This window comes from Lynx rufus, unplaced genomic scaffold (assembly GCF_022079265.1).
Source record: "Lynx rufus isolate CCGP_SWC_20201006 ecotype Redwood Valley unplaced genomic scaffold, mLynRuf1.p SCAF_16, whole genome shotgun sequence".
NCBI lineage: Eukaryota > Metazoa > Chordata > Mammalia > Carnivora > Felidae > Lynx > Lynx rufus.
The window spans coordinates 12,187,892-12,208,745 of record NW_025814830.1 but is presented as its reverse complement, the minus strand read 5'-3'; the positions used below and the strand labels follow the sequence as shown (position 1 = coordinate 12,208,745).

General features: G+C 39.6%; 2 protein-coding genes across 2 annotated transcripts in view; one reads left to right on the top strand and one right to left on the bottom strand.

Annotated features, from left to right (window-relative positions):
- LOC124511191 (zinc finger protein 383-like) overlaps positions 1-9,685 on the bottom strand; it is a 94,075-nt gene extending 84,390 nt beyond the window's left edge. The window contains 4 exon segments of the mRNA XM_047078187.1: positions 4,787-4,882; positions 5,188-5,314; positions 8,168-8,228; positions 9,644-9,685. Coding sequence (XP_046934143.1) covers positions 4,787-4,882; positions 5,188-5,314; positions 8,168-8,176 — 232 coding nt within the window. The 5' untranslated portion in view covers positions 8,177-8,228; positions 9,644-9,685.
- The window catches only part of LOC124511172 (zinc finger protein 585A), a 333,171-nt gene that overhangs the window by 224,868 nt on the left and 87,449 nt on the right, over positions 1-20,854 (top strand). The window lies entirely within an intron of this gene.

The window sequence follows — 20,854 nt, the reverse complement described above, 5'->3', positions numbered from 1 at the left end:
CTGGGCTGATGGCTTGGAGCCTGGAGCCTGTTTCCGATTCTGTGTCTCCCTCTCTCTCTGCCCCTCCCCCGTTCATGCTCTGTCTCTGTCTGTCCCAAAAATAAATAAAAACGTTGAAAAAAAAATTAAAAAAAAAAAAAAAAGAAACCACAGTGTACCATCATACTATCTGTATTACAAAAAGTGAATAATTTTCTAACCTCCATTAAAGATTTCCTAAGAGGAATAAATACGTATAGGGGAAGATTCTTGGGCTCTGTGGTATCATTAAGAATAAATTTGGTCTTTGTCCCAGAACTTAAAAAACTCTTGGAATTTCCTGAGTGATAGGAGTGGTTTTTTTGCTATGCTAATGAAGTGATTCATGGCAGATCCCTAGATAGCTACAGAATGGGGACTGGTCACCAGAAGGATCGAGCATGTTGTTAGAGGGTAGGGACTTTCAGCTACTTGACCTCTGGGGATAAGAGAGGAGCCAGAGACTGAGTGGCCAGTGACTCAATCGATCATGCCGAAGTAATTAAACTCTAAAAAACACTCTGGACACCAAAGCTCAGTGGAGTTTTCTGGTTGGTGAACACACTCGATGTGCTGGGAAGGTGACACACTTTGATTGCACGGGGAGAGGGCATAGAACCTCTGCATCTGGAAGCCCACTAGACCTTGCCCTAATATGTATCCTTCAGAGTAAAACTGCAGTTATAAGTATAGAGCTTTCCTGAGTTCTGTGAATCATTATAGCAAATTATTATACTTGCAGGAAATTATTATACTCGTGGAAATCCCCAAATTTATAGCCAGTTGCTCACAATTGTAGGCCTCTAAGAACCCCAAGACTTGCAGCTGGCATCTAAAGTGAGGGCAGTCTTTGGTGCCTGGGTGGCTCAGCCGGTTGAGCATCCAACTCTTGACTTCAGCTCAGGTCATGATTCCAGGGTCATGGGATAGAACCCTGTGTCAGGCGCCACTCTCAGCATGAAGTCTGCTTGGGATTCTTTCTCTCTCTCCCTCCCCTGCTCATACTTTCACTCTCTCTCTATAATAAAAAAAATTTTTTTAATAAATTAACAAAGATATGGGGCACCTGGGTGACTCAGCTGGTTAAGCGTCCAACTCTTGGTTTTGGCTCAGGTCATGATCTCACAGTGAATGAGTTCGAGCCCTGCATCACACTCTGCACTGACAGCATGGGGCCTACTTGGGATTCTTTCTCTCTCCCTTTCTTTCTCTGTCCCTCCCCTGCTCTAGCTCTTTCTCTCTCTAAGATAAATAAATAAACATTTAAAAAAAAAACTTAAAAAAAAGAAAGGGAGGGAGGGCAGTCTTGAGTACAACCCTACTGTGTTGTGGGGTCTATGCTAACTCTGGGTACTTAGTATCAGAACTGCAGCACTCCCAGTTGGGGTGGAAACAGAATAGGTTCCGAAGTAAGGATATATTGGCCGCAATTTGAAAGAGAGAGGGCTAGCCACAAGGGAGAAGAACCTAAAGTAAGTCTAAGGTTTGGAACTAAACTGATGTGAGTAGCCTATAGGGAAGACTCAGAATATGTTGTGTTCTAGTGATTCAGTAAAAATACTGCTTGCCTTGGAGTTTTGTGGTGCTGATCTCGTGAGAAGAGAGAGACTTGCTCATGTACCACTGCAGTGACTGACAGAGGAGGCAGCTAAAGTTTGAGGCAGACAGAAAGAAAAGAAGACAGTGCAAAATACTGTCATGGTGGGGCACCTGGGTGGCTCAGTAGGTTAAGCGTCCGACTTTAGCTCAGGTTATGATCTCACGGTTCGTGGGTTTGAGCCCTGCATCGGGCTCTGTGCTGACAGCTTGGAGCCTAAAGCCTACTTCGGATTCTGTGTCTCCCTCTCTCTGTTCCTCCCCCACTCACACTCTGTCTCTCTCTCTTTCTCAACAATAAATAAAAGTTAAAAATTAAAAAAAAAAAAAGACTGTCATGGAAAGATGACAGGAACCAGAAGCAAACTGACTGGAGTGGAATTCCAACTCTGACAGCCACTCACTGTATGTTCCTGGGCAATTATTTCATCTTTCTAAGTCCCCATCTCCTCTTCTACAAATGGGAGATAATCCTTACCTAATGATTACTGGGAGGGTAAGGAATAATGCGTGTAAATGTCTTTGAGTAAAGTGCTCAGTATTTGATAGCTATTATTATGAAAGAATTTTTTACCCAAAATGGGGATTTTAGGCAAATAAAATGGAGCCTAATGGACCATCTCAAGCCAGAAACAAGGAATCCATTCCAGCATAATCTTTTTCTTCTATCCCCATATGATCTTTCAGCAACTTTCACCTAGTTAAACTCCTAAGTAATTTTTAAAACTGTCCTCTTCTATGTCCACTGCCAATGAATGGCCTCTTCCAAACCAGAATCACCTCCTACTTAGACCACTGCAGTAGCCTCCCAGCCCATCACCTCACCAAGTTCTCAGACTCTTTAATCTATTCAGCAACCAAAATTAATGTGGCCTGGCCTTCCACTGCTCAAAACCAAATTCCCCATACTCACTGGCAAAGGCTAAATGATCTCCAGTCTTGACTCACACTCCTCTCTCGCTTGCTCATGGGCCCAGTAACACTGGCTTTCTTTCAGTTCTTCAAACACACCAAGCTTTCCCCTCCTAGCAGGGCCACACAGGGGTTCTTCCCTCTGCCTGGAGTTTTCTTTATATCTTAAATAGTAAGACCTAGCACTGAGCCTAGTACTACAGTAATTCTGAAATATTGATGAGCACAAATGATTTTTCACTATGTCTACATTAACAGTAAAATCAGGGCCGCCTGGGTGGCTTAGTCAGCTAAGTGTCCGACTTCAGCTCAGGTCATGATCTCACAGCTCATGGGTTCAAGCCCTGCATCAGGCTCTCTGCTGTCAGTGCAGAGCATACTTTGGTTCCTGTCTCCCTCTCTCTCTGCCCCTCCCCAGCTTGTGCTTTATCTCTGTCTCAAAAATAAATAAAAACATTTTTTAAAAACCCACAACAGTAAAATGATATGAAAATATCTGTGATTTCCATTCATGTCAAAATCATAGGAACTCCTAATACTGCTATGGTTTGTTTCATACACCATAATAGGAAGATATGCTAAATTTCACTTAGAGGATACTAAATATAAAGATGCATTTTTTCTTTTCATCCAGGTTCATGGACTCCCTAAATTTTATCCAAAAGAATCCAAAATCAGCAACCTCTGAGTTAGAGTCATCCTTTAAAAACATGATGTCACTCCTCTGCTCAAATCATCTCATTCAGAATAGAATTCAAAGCCCGTACCAAGGCCCACCACACCCCAAATCATCTGCAGGTATACCCACTTCCCACCTGCACCTAATACACAAACACAAACACATGTACATCCTGCTACTTTGCTGATCTCCTTTCACACAAGTCCCTCTTTGCTTATTTATTCTGCTCCAACCATAATGGGAGGAGCCAAAAAAGCTCCCAGGGACTTTGTTCTTCCTTTTCCTTCTGCCTAAATCTCTTCTACCAGATATTTACACTACTTGTTCGCTCACTTTCTTCAGGCCCTGGTTAAAATATTACCTCATCAAAGAGGCCTTCTCTACCCTCCCTTCATATCACTTACCACCATCTGACATTATGAATATATCTATTTTTTTCTCTCTCACCTTATAGGACATAGGCTTCAGAAGAGCAAAACTCTGAATTTTTTGTTCAGTGCTGTAATCCCAGCACAAGGACCAATGCTTACGAGACAGTAATGCTCTCCTGGAGCCTTTAAGGTAAGGTAACACTTTATCCTAAATCTCTCTTCCTCTGCCACCTCTCCCTTTCCATTATAGGCACAGACCTTTCTGTTTTTCCCAATACTGTCCATCATAGATGGTGACTACAATCACATACGAGACTCTCAACTACTACTTCAGTATGGATTTTCTTTTTTTTTCTTTAATTTTTTCTAATGTTTATTTATTTTTGAGAGAGAGAGAACAGGAGTTGGGGAGGGATAGATATAGAGGGAGACACAGAATCTGAAGCAAGCTAAGCAAGCTGCAGGCTCCAAGCTGTCAGCACAGAGCCTGACATGGGGCTCGAACCCACCAACCATGAGATCATGACCTGAGCTGAAGTTGGATGCTTAACCGACTGAGCCATGCAGGTGCCCCTCAGTATGGGTTTTCTACTTCTGCATATTTAGCCTCTGACTTTCTGCTAAGCTTCCTGATTCTCTTTACTAGATTCTACTTTTTTATGGATATTCTGATTTATATGGATATATTTTAGCCCTACTTTTTTGACTCCACTTCTTAGTAACATACATGATTAGCAAACTGCAGCACCTGGCAGACTCCCTTGCACAAATTAATAAATGAAAAACATTGGGTAAAGGAAAAACGCACAACAAACTGATAAAACAAGTCACTAACAAGTAATATTAATGAAGACAAGTACTTGGAGGAGGGGCAGTGCACATACACACACATGTTTTTTGGGGGGGTGGTAACAGAAAACATTTAGAGGAGTCCAAGAGGAAGAAAAGCTAGCAAGAAACTGATTCTAAAATACAGGTAAGAGTTTTACTGGAGGGGAAGTAAAGGGCACCTTCTACCTGAAGTTACGAGGGGTGTCGGCAAAAAGTAGTAGAAAGAGTAGTAAGTGAGAGAAGGAATGAAACAGGTCATTTGTAAACTCATGATAAAAGGACTTACTTTTTCCCCACAAGTCTAGATAACACCCAAGGGTGCTATTCCTTTACGGATCAGCTGTAGTGCCTTGCTCCTGCCCAATCATTTCTCACTCACCTGAACATAGGCCTTTTGTCAGCTCTCTGCCAACCATCCAGGGCTCTTTCCCTTGTTCCAATAAGGAGATGACTTGAGGCTTAGGAATGTAAAATCCTGCTCACAAGAAAAGATATGGAACATGGTTATGCGGTGGGTAAACCAGATCCAGAAATCAGATCCAGTCCCTTGATGACCAAAGAAGAGATGCCACTACAGGAACAGCCAGAGAAAAAGGATGACGCTTCAGCCACAGTCACTGCAGTTGCCCACTTCCAACTCTTCCTTTTCATTGCAGCTCAAACCATTTTTTTGGGATAGGGAGCAGAAATTCAGCTGGTAACTTGAAAAGCAGCTGGGAAATTCACTGTGGAAAAGAAACATTCCAGAGAACTCTAAATTACTGGTATAGGAGCCCTTACCCATTGACAGCAGATTGCTATAGTTCTCCAACATCACATCTCTGTACAAGTCCCTCTGACCAGAGTCCAGGCACTCCCACTCCTCCTGCGAGAAGTCTACAGACACATCACTGAACACCACTGAGCCCTGAAACAATAAACATATGTATTACTTGTGTAATAAGGGAGACAATTCAGAGGCTACTGCATTTGTATTGTGGGGTAAAGAAAATGAGCAATTACATTGGTATCACTCAATCATTATCTTTTAGGATCTTAAAAATAGATGCAAGAGTAATCAGTTTATTTTATAATAAAATATTTGGGGGTGCCTGGCTGGCTCAGTCAGTAGAGCATGGGACTCTTGATGTCGGGGTTGTAAGTTTGAGCTCCACATTGGGTGTAGAGATTACTTAAAAAAAACACAATCTTTAAAAAAAAAAAATCTAGGAATAAACAAGAGGTGAAAGACCCATACTCTAAAACTATAAAACACTAATGAAAGAAATCGAAGAAAATAAAAACAAATGGAAAAGACATTCCATGCTCATGGGCTGGAAGAACAAATATTGTTAAAATGTCTATAATATCCAAAGCAATCTACAGATTTATGCAAACCCTATCAAAATACCAACAGCATTTTTCACAGAACTAGAACACTCCTAAAATGTGTATGAAACCACCAAAGACCCTGAATAGCTAGCCAAAACAATCTTGAAAAGGAAAAAAAAAATGCAGGTATCACAATTCCAGACTTCAAGTTATATTGCAGAACTGTAGTAATCAAAACAGTATAGTACTGGCACAAAAATAGACACATAGATTAATGGAACAGAACAGAAAGCCAAGAAATAAACCAATAATTGTATAGTCAATTAATCTATGACAAAGGAGGCAAGAATATCCAATGGGAAAAAGACAGTCTCTTCAACAAATGGTGCTGGGAAAACTAGACAGCAACATGCAAAAGAATGAAACTAGATCACTTTCTTACGCCATGCACAAAAATAAACTCAAAATGGATTAAAGACTTAAATGTGAGGGGCGCCTGGGTGGCGCAGTCGGTTAAGCGTCCGACTTCAGCCAAGTCACGATCTCGCAGTCCGTGAGTTCGAGCCCCGCATCAGGCTCTGGGCTGATGGCTCGGAGCCTGGAGCCTGTTTCCGATTCTGTGTCTCCCTCTCTCTCTGCCCCTCCCCCGTTCATGCTCTGTCTCTCTCTGTCCCAAAATAAATAAAAAACGTTGAAAAAAAAATTTAAAAAGACTTAAATGTGAGATCTGAAACCATAAAATTCCTAGAAAAAAATACAGTAGTAATTTCTCTAACATCAGCTGAAACAACATCTTTTTAGATATGTCTCCTGAGGCAAGGGAAACAAAAGCAAAAATGAACTATTGGGACCTTATCAAGATAAAAATCTTCTGCACGGCAAAGGAAACAATCAGCAAAACTAAAAGACAACCTATGTAATGGGAAAAGATATTTGCAAATGACCTATCCGATAAAGGGTTAGTATCCAAAATATATAAAGAACTGATCTGACTCAATACCCCAAAAAACAAATAATCCAGTTAAAAAGTGGGCAGAAGATATGAACAGACATTTCTCCAAAGATGACATACAAATGACCAACAGACACATTGAAGAGATGCTCAACATCACTCATCATCAAGGAAATGCAAATCAATACTACAATAAGATATCACCTCACACCTGTGAGAATGGCTATAATCAAAAACAAAAAAATCACAAGTGTTGACAAGGATATGGAGAACAAGGAACTCTCTTGCACTGTTGGTAGAAATGCAAACTGGTGTAGTCACTGTGGAAAACAGTATGGAAGTTCCTCAAAAAATTAAAAATAGGGGGCACTTAAGAATGGTAGGGGCGCCTGGGTGGCGCAGTCGGTTAAGCGTCCGACTTCAGCCAGGTCACGATCTCGCGGTCCGGGAGTTCGAGCCCCGCGTCGGGCTCTGGGCTGACGGCTCAGAGCCTGGAGCCTGTTTCCGATTCTGTGTCTCCCTCTCTCTCTGCCCCTCCCCCGTTCATGCTCTGTCTCTCTCTGTCCCAAAAATAAATAAACGTTGAAAAAAAAAATTAAAAATTAAAAAAGAATGGTAAAGGATTGGGGCGCCTGGGTGGCGCAGTCGGTTAAGCGTCCGACTTCAGCCAGGTCACGATCTCACGGTCCGTGAGTTCGAGCCCCGCGTCAGGCTCTGGGCTGATGGCTCAGAGCCTGGAGCCTGTTTCCGATTCTGTGTCTCCCTCTCTCTCTGCCCCTCCCCCATTCATGCTCTGTCTCTCTGTCCCAAAAATAAATAAACGTTGAAAAAAAAAAATTAAAAAAAAAAAGAATGGTAAAGGATTGGTGGGGCACCTGGGTGGCTCAGTTGGTTAAGCATCTGACTTTGACTGGGGTCATGATCTCGTGGTTTTTGAGTTGGAGCCACATGTTGGGCTCTGTGCTGACAGCTCAGAGCCTGGAGCCTGCTTCAGATTCTGTGTCTCCCTCTCTCTCTGCTCCTCCCCTGTTCACACTCTGTCTCTCTCTCTCTCAAAAATAAATAAACATTTTAAAAAATTAAAAAATAATGGTAAAGGACTGGGACACCTGGGTGGCTCAGTTGGTTAAGCGTCTGACTTCAGCCTAGGTCATGATCTCATGGTTTGTGGGTTTGAGCCCTGCATCAGTCTCTGTGCTGACAGTTCAGAGCCTGAAGCCTGCTTCAGATTCTGTGTCTCCCTCTCTCTCTGCCCTCCCCTACTTACGTGCTGTCTCTGTCTGTCTCTCAAAAAATAAATGTTAAAAAAATTATTAAAAAAAAATAAAGAATGGTAAAGGATTATCTGGTTAGACTGAGGAGAAAAGGGGACCAAGGATCCTGAAGGGCAAACCTGATAGCTAGAAATGTCAGGAGTAGGAAAACAAATACATGACCATTAAAACATTCTTTTTTTATTTGAAACTAAATGTCAGGAAAGAAAAAGCATCAACTTACCTGGGCCATGGCTTTCTTTCAGTATTGCAGGAGAGGATCAGTTCTCCTTGGGGCTGTTTTCCTGAGAAAGGATAGTGTTTTGAGAAAGCAGAGCTGGGGAAGCAAAGAATGCTGTAGAAATCACACTGGCTTTCCAGCTTTCAGTTGACTACTCTGGGTCTTAAAACTGTGGTTAGTGGGAGTATGGGATAAATCCGACTCCTTCAATCCCAGAAGCCCCAGGCTTTAGCTACAGTATGATAGATCCTGGCTAGTGGATTCAAAGGAATATAGACTGAGATTTCCTCTCCTTCATCCAATTAACCCAGGTTCTTGCCTCAGCCACATGATTCAGGCCAGACTTTGTCCCACCTCAGTGATGTTGCTCTGAATCCAAGACACAGCTGCTGTGACCTGCCTGAGCAGATCCCTCCTCTGCAGCCCTCACTCAGGTCCCCAGGCACATTTACCCAAATGATACTGTTTGGCCAAGAACACAGCATGCTTCAATCAGAAGGACTAAGACTTACCTAATCAAGTCTTCTTACTTCCCAAGCCCAAGATAGTCTGTCAACTTCCACCTTCCCAAGACAACCCCCCACCCCCACCATACACAAAGGCACTCCTCATTCTTCCCCTATAGCTCTTAAAAAAACAATTAATTTTGCTTATGTGTTTTTATCATGCAAAACAGTCAAAGTGTCAACTTTCATAGCTTTTGGGTAAGAAAATTTTTCTGACTTATGCATATTTATATAAACTTCTCTTTTTTAGGAGCACCTGGGTGGCTCAGCCAGTTAAGCATCCGACTTGGGCCCAGGTCATGATCTCACAGTTCGTGAGTTCAAGCCCCTCATTGGGCTCTGTGCTGACAGCTCAGAGCCTAGAGCCTGCTTCAGATTCTGTGTCTCCTTCTCTCTCTCTGTCCCCACTTGTGCTCTGTCTCTCTGTCTCTCAAAAAGAAAACATAAAAAAAAATTTTTTTAACTCCTTTTTTTTAACGCTTTTTCAACACTTTGGTCTTTAATCAACTATTATTTTATTTTGGTATAATATTATTTAATAAAAGACTACAGTATAAGATTATAAATTTATGATATATCAGTTAAGAATCCTACTTAATTTCTCTCACAGAAGAGGCTGGCTACCCAAGTGTATCAAAGTCACATGTGAATAATATATCTGACTTAAAATTCACTATTATTTTCTATGCCACTAAGAAAGAAAAAAAAAAACTGTATAAGATATATCCTGACTTCAGATATGTTGAAACAAGGAGGGGGAAAAGTGAGCCTTACAGCAGGTGACTACAGCATTGATTTAAATGCTATGCCATTATTATAGATGACACGTTTGGATTTATTTGTGGTTCTATTTTGATTCAGTGATCCATCCTTATTCTTTGGCCAGCATCACACTCTCTATTTACTATAATTTAAAAACTATGTCGTGTAATTTAAAAATATGTCTCAATAAAAGGCTGCTTCCATTACATACCTATTAGAATGGCCAAAATCCAGAACACTGATAACACCAAATGCTGGTGAGGAGCAACAGGAACTCTCATTCATTGCTGGTGGGAACGTAAAATGGTACAGCCACTTTGTAAGACAGTTTGACAGTTTCTAACAAAACTAAACATCCTCTTATCATATGATCCAGCAATCACGCTTCATAATATTTACCCAAAGGAGCTGAAAACTTATGTCCACACAAAGACTTGCACACAGATATTTATAGCAGCTTGATTACTAATTCCCAAAACTTGGAACCTTTAGTAGGTGAATGGTTAAATAAACTGTGGCATATCCAGACAACAGAGTATCATTCAGTTATAAAAGGAAGTGAGCTATAGAGCCATGAAAAGATATAAAGGCAGCTTAGATGCATATTACTAAGTAAAAGAAGCCAATATGAAAAATGGCTCAGACTGTATTGTGGTAGGTCCCCTTCCTAAGGAAAGAAAAAAAAACCCTCAAGGCAATCTTGCTATTCCTGTACTTCACAACATCCCTAATGACCTTGTAACATGAGACCACTTAATCAGACTACATGTTTGTGTGTTACCATATATGGGAGACAAAGAAGTAAAAATATATTAAACAACTGCGGCACGTGGCATTTGGGGCTCAGTTCTTTGGATATGAACCCAACTGAGCAGTGCCTGCAGGAGTAAAGTTGCTTCCTGGAAAGAAAAGCCTCAGTGTCACGACTCTGTGCAAGAATCCTGCTACAGTATGAATCACACTATATAACAATCTGGAAAAAGCAAAACTATGGAGATAGCAAAAAGAACAGTGGTTTCCAGGGACTGGGGGAGGGATGAATAAGTAGAGCACAGAAGACTTGGAGGGCACTGAAACACTCTGTATGATACTATAATGATGGATACATGTCATTATGCATTTGTCCTAACCCACAGAAGTATAAGAATGAACCATAATCTGAACTATGAACTTTGGATGATCATGGGGTGTCAGTGTAGGTTCGTCAGTTGTACTAAATGTACTTGGTGGGGGATGTTGATAATGAACGAGGAGGCTTTGGGCATATGTGGGAAAACTCTGTACCTTCCTCTTGATTTTATTATAAGCCTAAAACTGCTCTAAAAAAATAAAGTCTTTAAAAAACAAAAAACCTTGGACACCCTGAAGCCAGACTGTCTAGATTAAAAATAAATGGGGGCATATGGGTGCCTCAGTCAGTTAAGCATCCTACTCTTGATTTCAGCTCAGGTCATGATCTCACAATTGGTGAGACTGAGCCCCATGTCGAGCTCTGCACTGATAGCATGGAGCCTGTTTGTGATTTTCTCTCTCCCTCTATCTCTGCCTGCCCTCAGCTCATGCTCTCTCTCTCAAAATACATAAACTTTTTTTTTTTTTTTTTCAACGTTTATTTTTTATTTTTGGGACAGAGAGAGACAGAGCATGAACGGGGGAGGGGCAGAGAGAGAGGGAGACACAGAATCGGAAACAGGCTCCAGGCTCCGAGCCATCAGCCCAGAGCCTGACGCGGGGCTCGAACTCACGGACCGCGAGATCGTGACCTGGCTGAAGTCGGACGCTTAACCGACTGCGCCACCCAGGCGCCCCCATAAACTTTTTTTTAAAAAATCCATAAAAAGGGCGCCTGGGTGGCTCAGTCAGTTGAGCATCCAACTTTGGCTCAGGTCATGATCTCAGTTTGTGAGTTTGAGCCCCATGTCGGGCTCTGTGCTGATGGTTTGGAGTCTGGAGCCTGCTTCAGATTCTATGTCTCCCTCTCTCTCTGCCCCTCTGCCGCTCGCTCTCTCTCTCTCTCAAAAATAAATAAACATTATAATATAAATATGTAATTTTAGATAAATATTGTGTTCGTTAATTTATATACTTATAATTATTATATTACATGTGCATTAATTACTATACTTACAATGTATACATATAATTAATAGCAGGCACAAAAATAGTATAAAATACCCAGGAATATCTGAAAAAGAAGTGAGCATGATACATATGGAGAAAACTTCATTGTTCCTGAAGGACACAAACATTGACTTGAATAAACTGAAAAGTATTCCGTGTTCTAGGATAGCAAGACTCAAAATCATAAAGGTGTCAAAACTCCTTAAAGTTAACGTATTCATTTTATGCAGCCCCAAGAAAAATACCAGTACCTTTTTTTTAAAATGATTTATGCTCATATGGGAAAGTAAGTCAGAATATCACGAAACTTTTGTAAGAGATGAGTAATGAGGGGTTATTTTTAAATTTTTATTTATATTTATTTATTATTATTATTTTTTAATGTTTTAACATTTATTTATTTTTGAGAGACAGAGAGAGAGCAGGAGCAGGGGAGGGGCAGAGAGAGGGAGACACAGAATCCCAAACAGGCTCCAGGCTCTGAGCCATCAGCACAGAGCCCGATGTGGGGCTTGAAGTCACGAACCATAAGATCATGACCTGAGCCAAAGTCGGACGCTCAACCAACTGAGCCACCCAGGCGCCCCTATTTATATTTATTTTTTAATTTTTTTAGAGAACGTGTGCAGGTGGGGAAGAGGGGCAGAGAGAGAATCTTTTTTTTTATAAGTTTATTTATTTTTGAGAAAGAGAGAGCACAAGCAAGGAAGGGGCAGGAGAGAGGGAGACACAGTATTTGAAGTAGGCTCCAGGCTCTGAGCTGTCAGCACAGAGCCCAGCGTGGGACTCAAACCCATCAACTGTGAGATTATGACCTGAGCCAAAGTTGGATGCTTAACAAGTTGAGACACCCAGGGGTCACATAGAATCTGTCTTTTATGGATTTTTTTAACGTTCATTTATTTTTGAGACAGAGAGAGACACAGCATGAATGGGGGAGGGTCAGAGAGAGAGGGAGACACGGAATCTGAAGCAGGCTCCAGGCTCTGAGCTGTCAGCACAAAGCCTGACGCAGGGCTCGAACTCACGGACTGCGAGATCATGACCTCAGCTGAAGTCAGATGCTTAACCAACTGAGCCCCTATATTTATTATGTTATAGGCACCCCTATATTTACTGTTATATATAAATATGTTGTACATATACATTATTATTTACTTATTGTTATACTTTTTCCAATGTATCTTCCATCTATTTTTAAGTATACAGAGTTCTATTCATTTCTGGATATTGACTGTGTACCTTTTTGAATTCTCTTATTGTTTGTACTAGTTTTCAGTCTGTAATAGGATGTTAAACTATGCCTCTCTCATTCCCAGTTTAGGAGAAGCCCTGGAGAAGAACAAGACAACAGGGACCATGAAACTCTCCATTCCACAGTGAGAACCCTGGCCATCTTATGTGTCCTGCAAAAGGAGCTGGCTGCAAACTGATTGTGTGCCTTTGGTTCCATTCAACATCTATTCTAAAGGTATTTTGGAGATTGGAGCATGTATGAGAGAAGGCTGTCTTTGAGAGAAAGATCTGTTTCTGGAAAGCACTGCTGTGCTCTGTTATTTCTCCTACCTCACAAGGACAGAAAAGTAGGACCCAAGTGCCACCAGGGTTCCAAGAAGAATGTGACAGGAGTTCTTGGGAAAACTTTCCTTATGTTCCAGAGTTTAGAAAGCACAAAGACTGTGGGGCCTGATACCCTCTTGGGACTAGATATGGGCCCCACAGTAGGAGTGGGCAAAGGTCTAGGTTTATTCTAAACCTACCAAAAGGATTTCCAGCTCTAGAGAAGACCTCCATGGAGGACTGATGCCCAAAGCCTGAATGTAGGAACTGTAAGCAGCTACCTGGAGTAGAGCCATTGCCCTCTCCTTAGAAGTAGGCAGATGTGGGGTGCCTGGGTGGCTCAGTTGTTTGAGCGTCTGACTTCGGCTCAAGTCAAAATTTCGTGGTTTGAGAGATCTTCAAGCCCTGCATCAGGCTCACTGCTATCACCCTGTCAGGGCAGAGCCCACTTTGGATCCTCTGTCCCCCTCTCTCTCTGCCCCTCCCCTGCTTGTGTTCTCTCTCTCAAATAAATAAAACAAAACAAAAAAAAAAAAGGAGTAGGCAGATCTGAACATGGCCCAAAGCAACGGAGAATAAGCATCCATACAATTAAGATTTTTCTTTTCCTCTCTTTTTGCTGCTTCCTACTTCAAGGAGTTGTCTAGTGTGACAGAGGAAAAAGAGAAGCAATCATCAAGCTTTTTCACTGGAAGCTTCCAGTTCAAGGAGCCATGAGGTTAAAGTTTTATCTTTATTTTTTTTGAGAGAGAGAGTGAGAGCACATGTGCTAGCAGGGGAGGGGAAGAAAGAGAGGGAGAGAGAGAGAATCTTAAGCAGACTCCACGCAGAGCCTCATGAGGAGCCCCAAGAGGTAGGGCTCAATCTCATGAACCATGAGATCTTGATCTGAGCCAAAATCAAGAGTCAGACGCTTAACCAAGCTACTCAGGCACCCCAAGAGGTTAAATTTTTTTAAAAGTTCACAGCATTGATTAGTACAGTGAAATGAACATTCTAATTACTAAAATGAGACCCATTTTTGGACTGAAAGAAACCAGAGGACTGTTTATTATCCAACCATAAATGAAACACTTATCCATAGGCAGAAAATGAACTGGCCTAGAGAAGCGTGATACTAGAAGTTATAGGAAAAAAATAAAGCAATTGTGTTTTAGTTATTTCCTATGGAGTACTAGTTTTCTAATGGATTTAGGAAAAAAACAAAAAAGGTTAAATAATAACTGCTGAAATTGCTTTCTCCCTGATTTTATTGTGAATATTTCTGGTATTTCACCATTAGGCCTTAAGTTAGTTTTGCTTTTTTTTTTTCTTTTAACTTTAATTTTTAATTTAATCCAAGTTAGCATATAGCACAATAATGATTTCTGGAGGGTTTTTTTTTTTTAACTTTTTAATACAGAAGTTTCCAAACATACACAAAAGTAGAGTTTAAATAGTATGAAAACCCTCCATATACCCATTAGCTTCAATAATTATCAAGTCATAGCCAATCCAGACTCTCCTCCACTAATTTCAGGTTAGCTGTGATTTTTGTTTTAATAGTTTTATTGAGATAATCTTCAACATACTGTATTAAGTCAATCATTTAAAAAACTTAAATTCTATGTCTTTTAGTATATCACCACAATCTAATTTTAGAACATCTTCATTTCCCCTAAAAGAAACCCCATTTACAGTCTCCATTTTCCCCTCCTTCATCAGCCCTAAGCAAACACCAATCTACTTTCTGCCTCAATGGACTTGCCTATTCTAGACATTTCATATAAATGGAACCATATGATATGTGGCCTCTTGTGACTCGATTCTTTCATTTAGCATGTTTTTATATCCATGTTATAGAATGTTATCAGAACTTCATGCCTTTTTATTGCTGAATAATATTCCATTGTATGGCTATATCACATTTTGTTTATGAATTCATCAATTGATGGGCATTTGGATTATTTCCACTTTTTGGCTATAGTGAGTAATGCTGCTATGAACATTCATGGACAAGTTTTTGTGTGAATAAATGTTTTCAGTTCTCTTGAGTATATACCTAGAAATGGGACTGCTAAATCATATGGCAACTGTTTAACTTTTTGAAGAACTGCCAAACTGTTTTCTAAAGAAGTTGAACCATGTTGCATTCCACCAGCAATTTCTCAAAATCTTCATCTTGTTATTATCTCTTTTTCATCATAGGCATCCTTGTAGCTATGAAGTGGCATCTCACTGTGGTTTTAATTTACATTTTCCTTATGACTAAAGATGCTGAGTGAAGTTAGCTTTTAAGAACCCAGTTCTTGAAACTGAGAACAAACTGAGGGTTGATGGGGGGTGGGAGGGAGGGAAGGGTGGGTGATGGGTATTGAGGAGGGCACCTTTTGGGATGAGCACTGGGTGTTGTATGGAAACCAATTTGACAATAAATTTCATATATTGAAAAAAAAAAAAAAAGAACCCAGTTCTTTAGAATGCTTTCCTAATGTAATTTCCACGACAGTCCATTACTTTCCCCAAGGCATTCCCATTCATGTTGGAAGAGGCAATAACTCTATTTCCTATTAAGGACAAGGAAATTGAGGGTGGTATGAATATTCTGAATGGCTGATGGGACAGGGGAACCAGCACATCTTTGCATGGTTTTGGCTGGGAGAAGGGATGATGGAAGTAATCAAGACAGAAAGGGCATAGGCCCAATAAAACTGGGGAGACTGACACTAATCTCGATTCTCTTTAGTAAACTCCAGGCATTCAGTTCATTTTTTCACCTGTACAACCCATATTACTTTAATCCAGAGTAAACCTGCTCAAAACACTGAGTGCTAATCTTGAAAAAATACTATCTGTATTCTAACTCTCCTACTCCTGTGACTGCTAATTTTTAGGTAAATAGAGTCATAAGGAAAGTTAATAGTCTTATGAAATCACAGAGTCACCATTGGAATTTTCAATCACTGTGTAATGAAGCTAATATTTAACAGGGGCACATACCTGTTGTGCCCATAGCTCCTTTCCTGAGGAAGAAGGTGCCCACCCGAATATAAAATTTAAGTCTTGTTTGATCATTTTATTTTTTTTTTAATTTTTTTTTCAACGTTTATTTATTTTTGGGACAGAGAGAGACAGAGCATGAACGGGGGAGGGGCAGAGAGAGAGGGAGACACAGAATCGGAAACAGGCTCCAGGCTCTGAGCCATCAGCCCAGAGCCTGACGCGGGGCTCGAACTCACGGACCGCGAGATCGTGACCTGACTGAAGTCGGACGCTTAACCGACTGCGCCACCCAGGCGCCCCTTGTTTGATTATTTTAAAAAAGCAAATTTTGGGGCACCTGGGTGGCTCAGTCGGTTAAGCGTCCGACTTCGGCTCAGGTCATGATCTTGCAGTTTGTGAGTTCCAGCCCCGTGTCAGGCTCTGTGCTGACAGCTCAGAGCCTGGAGCCTGCTTCCGATTCTGTGTCTCCTCTCTCTCTGCCCCTCCCCCATCACACTGTCTCTCTCTCTCTCTCTCTCTCTCTCTCTCTCTCTCTCTCTCCTTCAAAAATAAATAAACATTTAAAAAAATTTTAATAAAAATTCTATTCCTTAATAGACATTTCTTGGGGAAATATCTCAAATTTAATTACTTCCTCAATTAACTGCTAACCCCTTGCCCCCAATAATCTATCAAAGTATGAGAAAGTTTTGAAGGTTGAAAAAATGACTTACCACAAGAAAGCCAAAAAAAAAAAAATCAATGTGAACACTAACTAAACCTTAAAAAAACTTTTGAGCTCTGGCGCCACTTAAAGTAGCCCAACAATAGCAGCACTTTTGCTCAACATAAACTCTCAGGTATAAGAGAGTCTTTTGCATTGGTCTTTTATTCAATTCCAAGTAGGAAAGGAGAGAAGTGAAGAAAAAAGAAAAGAGGGTTCCTGAATAGTAGCTGACTCCATGTCTTAGAACAGAAAAAAAATTGGCAGGTTCTGCTGCTGCTGCTGCTGTTGCCAAAAGATGATACTCTCAAAGTATCAGGTGCTCTGCTGAAAGGATTCCCTTTAAGAGTCTCCTAAGGGGAGCCTGGCTGGCTCCATCAGTAGAGCATGCAACTCTTGATCTCAGGGTTGGGGGTTCAAACCCTACATTGCAGGTAGAGATTACTTAATAAATAAAAGTTAAATAAAAAAGACTCCTAAAGGGGGCCCTCTTTGGCCACATAGTGAAAATTTATACAATATACTATGAATACCTCTCCTGCCACTCCTCCTTGTATTATGATGGAGTCTACTACAACCAACAGTTGATTAAAACATTGAAAATGCTTTAAGTCCATAATAACATGTGAGAGAAAAATATAAAGTGCACAAAAGAGAGTGAATAAAAAAATTTTTAACTAGCCATAATTAGTGAGTGATTATAGGTATGTGTATTCTTTCTCATCTTATTATTCATATTTCTGGTATAAGTGCTTGTTTCCACCTATATAATCTGAAAAGTATAGACTCAAGGAACTTTGAAAAAAAACAGCCTTAGAAATAGGAAAAACTGGGGTGCCTAGGTGATTCAGTCAGTTGAGTGACTGACTCATAATTCTGGCTCAGGTCATGATTTCATAGTTGTGAGATGGAGCCCCATATCGCACTCCACGCTGGGCATGGAGCCTGCTTAAGATTCTCTCTCTTTCTCCCTCTGCCCCTCCCACCTTCCAAAAAACGAAATAGGAAAAACTGTACTGAAACCAGGAAGGACCCATCACACCTGTGGCCTCACACAATAACCCTGGATAGAGGGTACTTCACAGTTAGTCGGCACAAGTGGGCACGCACAAATCCAAGTAGAAATAAGGTATGATAAAATAATAAGCTGAATGTCCCAAATGAGAGCTCACTGCAAACTCAATTCTTATTATCACCTATGAAATAAACATTTTATTAACAAAATTAAACCCCGAATAATTAAATAGTGATATTAATTAGGAAGATTTAGTTCTTTTTAAGAACACCTAGCCTAGCCCAGTACATCTTCATGACAGGACAATGAGCTGTGATGACATTGCAGACCATGCAAAACTTTAAACACACATCACATCCAATAGAAATCTGTATTAAAAGCAGAAATTTACATGTCTGATGAAGTATAAAAAGGGACTCAGCACGATGATCACCAGGCTCAGGTTCTAATCATCTTATATTGTGCAACTAAGTCCCAGGTATGAACCAAGAATTAAGTGAGAACTCAGCCTTTCTCCCATCGGACTTGGTAATCTGTGTCTTATTTCTTTTTCTTTTTTTTTTCTTTACATTTTTCTAGAGGTTTATCAGTTTTATTAATTCCAAAAACAAAATTTTTGGCTTTATTAATTTTCTCTATTGTACATTCATTTTGTATTTCAATATACATAAATTTTTATTTGAGCTCTAATTCTTATTATTTCCCATTTTTTGCTTTCTTTGGGTTTTAGTATACTTTTTCTTAACATCTTGAGTTAGATCACTAATTTTTCAATGTTCTTTACTAGCAGATCTATATATTTTCCTCAGGTTCAGCTTTAGCAACACCACACATTGTGATATATTTTCATTGTCGTACAGTTAACAATATTTTTTAATTTCCATTGCAATTTCTTCTTTGGGTCACTTGTTATTTATAAATACATTGCTTAAATCCCAAATATTGCGGATATTTCTAGGCATCTTTTTGTTATTGACATCTAGCCGAATTCCACTGTGATCAGAAAACATACAGTATGGGGGCACCTCGGTGGCTCAGTTGGTTAAGCATCTGACTCTTGGTTTCAGCTCAGGTCATGATTTCATGGTTTGTGGGACTGAGCCCCATGTTGGGCTATAGGCTGACAGAACAGAGCCTGCTTGAGATTTTCTGTTTCCCTCTCTGTCTCTGCCCTTCCCCCACTCACTCTCTCTGTCTCAAAAAAAAAAAAAGTAAATAAACTTTTTAAAAAATTTTAAAAAGAAAACATACAGTATTATTTCAGTCCTTTAAAATTTATTGAGATTCCCTTTATGGTCCAGCATATGATCGGTTTAGATAAATGTCTCATGCATCTGAAAATATTGTATACTGCAGTTGTAAGGTACATTGTTCCACATATGTCAAGTAGGTCATTTGTCAATTATGCTGTTCCAATATTATACAACTTTACTGGTTTTATATTGATTGTTCTGTCAGTGAGAAGTGCTGTGAAAAGTGAGAAAAGTGCTAAATATCCCCTACTATGATTGTGATTTGTCCAACTACATCTTTTAGTTCTGTCAAATATATTTGAAACATTTTACAATGGTATGTACATTTAGGAGTGTAATATCTTACTGGTTGACTGACCTTTTTATTATAAACTATTTTTCTTTCTAACAAAGCTTCTGTTCTAAAGTCGGTTCTCATACAATGAAGTGAGAGTGTAAATTGATAAAAATCTTTTAGGAAAACTATCAGTGTATTTTAAAGCTGAATATATGCATAACCTACAACACAAATATTGCACTCTTATGGATATACCCAACAGAGTGCATTCATATGTGTACCAAAAGACATGTACAAGAATATTCAGAGTAGCCTTGTTCATAATAGGCCCAATCTGAAATCTTGAAAATAACTCAAATGCCAATCAATAATGGAATGGATAAATTGTGTTCTATTCATACAATGTAATTTTAAACAGCAATAATAATGAATGACCCACAACTACATGAAGCAACATGGATGAATCTTGCATATTCATACTACATAATATTATTACATATTACATTCATATTACATGTGAAATAAAATGTTAAACAAAAAAAGCCAAGCACAAATTGTGTGGTACTATTTATATAAAATTCCAGAACAGGGAAAATTAATCTATGGCTGTAGAAGATAGAATAATGGTTATATTTGGGAGAGGTGAGTAGTGAATGGGTGGAACAAGAATCAGGCTTCTAGAATGCTGGTAACGTTCTATTTCCTAATCTGATTTGGGATCTGGTTAAATGAATATGCTTACTTAAAAAAATTCATCAAGTCATATATTCTTTGATTTCTCTACTTTTGTAATGTATTTTATACCTTAAAAACAATATGATATACCTTCGTATCTGCAGAGAAAAAAATTAAAATGCCAAGGTATTAGAGAGAAAACAGATGACTATGTTTATAAACTGCTGGTAGGAATTTAACTGGTACAACCATATTGAAAACCAGCTCAGTATTATCTAGTAAATTTGAAGATATACACATATCCTTTGGCTTAGCAATTCCATTTGTATGTTTATACCCTAGGAAAGCACGCATATGTGCACCAGAGTACTTATAAAAATATGTGTAGAGCAGCCCTTTCAAATCAACCCCAAACAGGAAACAACCAATATCTAAACATATAGCTGTGGTACAACAATAAGGGTAAATCTAAGAAATACAATATTGTGAGGAAAAACAAGACTCAAAACAACACTACCCAGCAGAATTAATTTCTATAAAGTTAAAAAGGAAAACCTAGACTATATTGCTTAAGGATGTGTAGATATGAGGTAAACTTTTTTTTGTTTTTAAACATCAACAAGAAAATACATTATCACCAAAGTCAGACTTACTTAAAGAGGTGAAAAGAAGTTTATTCTTGGGGCAGGACTAATAGAGGCTACTGGAGGGCTGACACAGGTTCCTGTTATATTAGAGGTGCCCTTTATAATTACTTTTTTTTTTTTAATTTTTTTTAATGTTTATTTATTTTTGAGACAGAGAGAGACAGAGCATGAATGGGGGAGGGTCAGAGA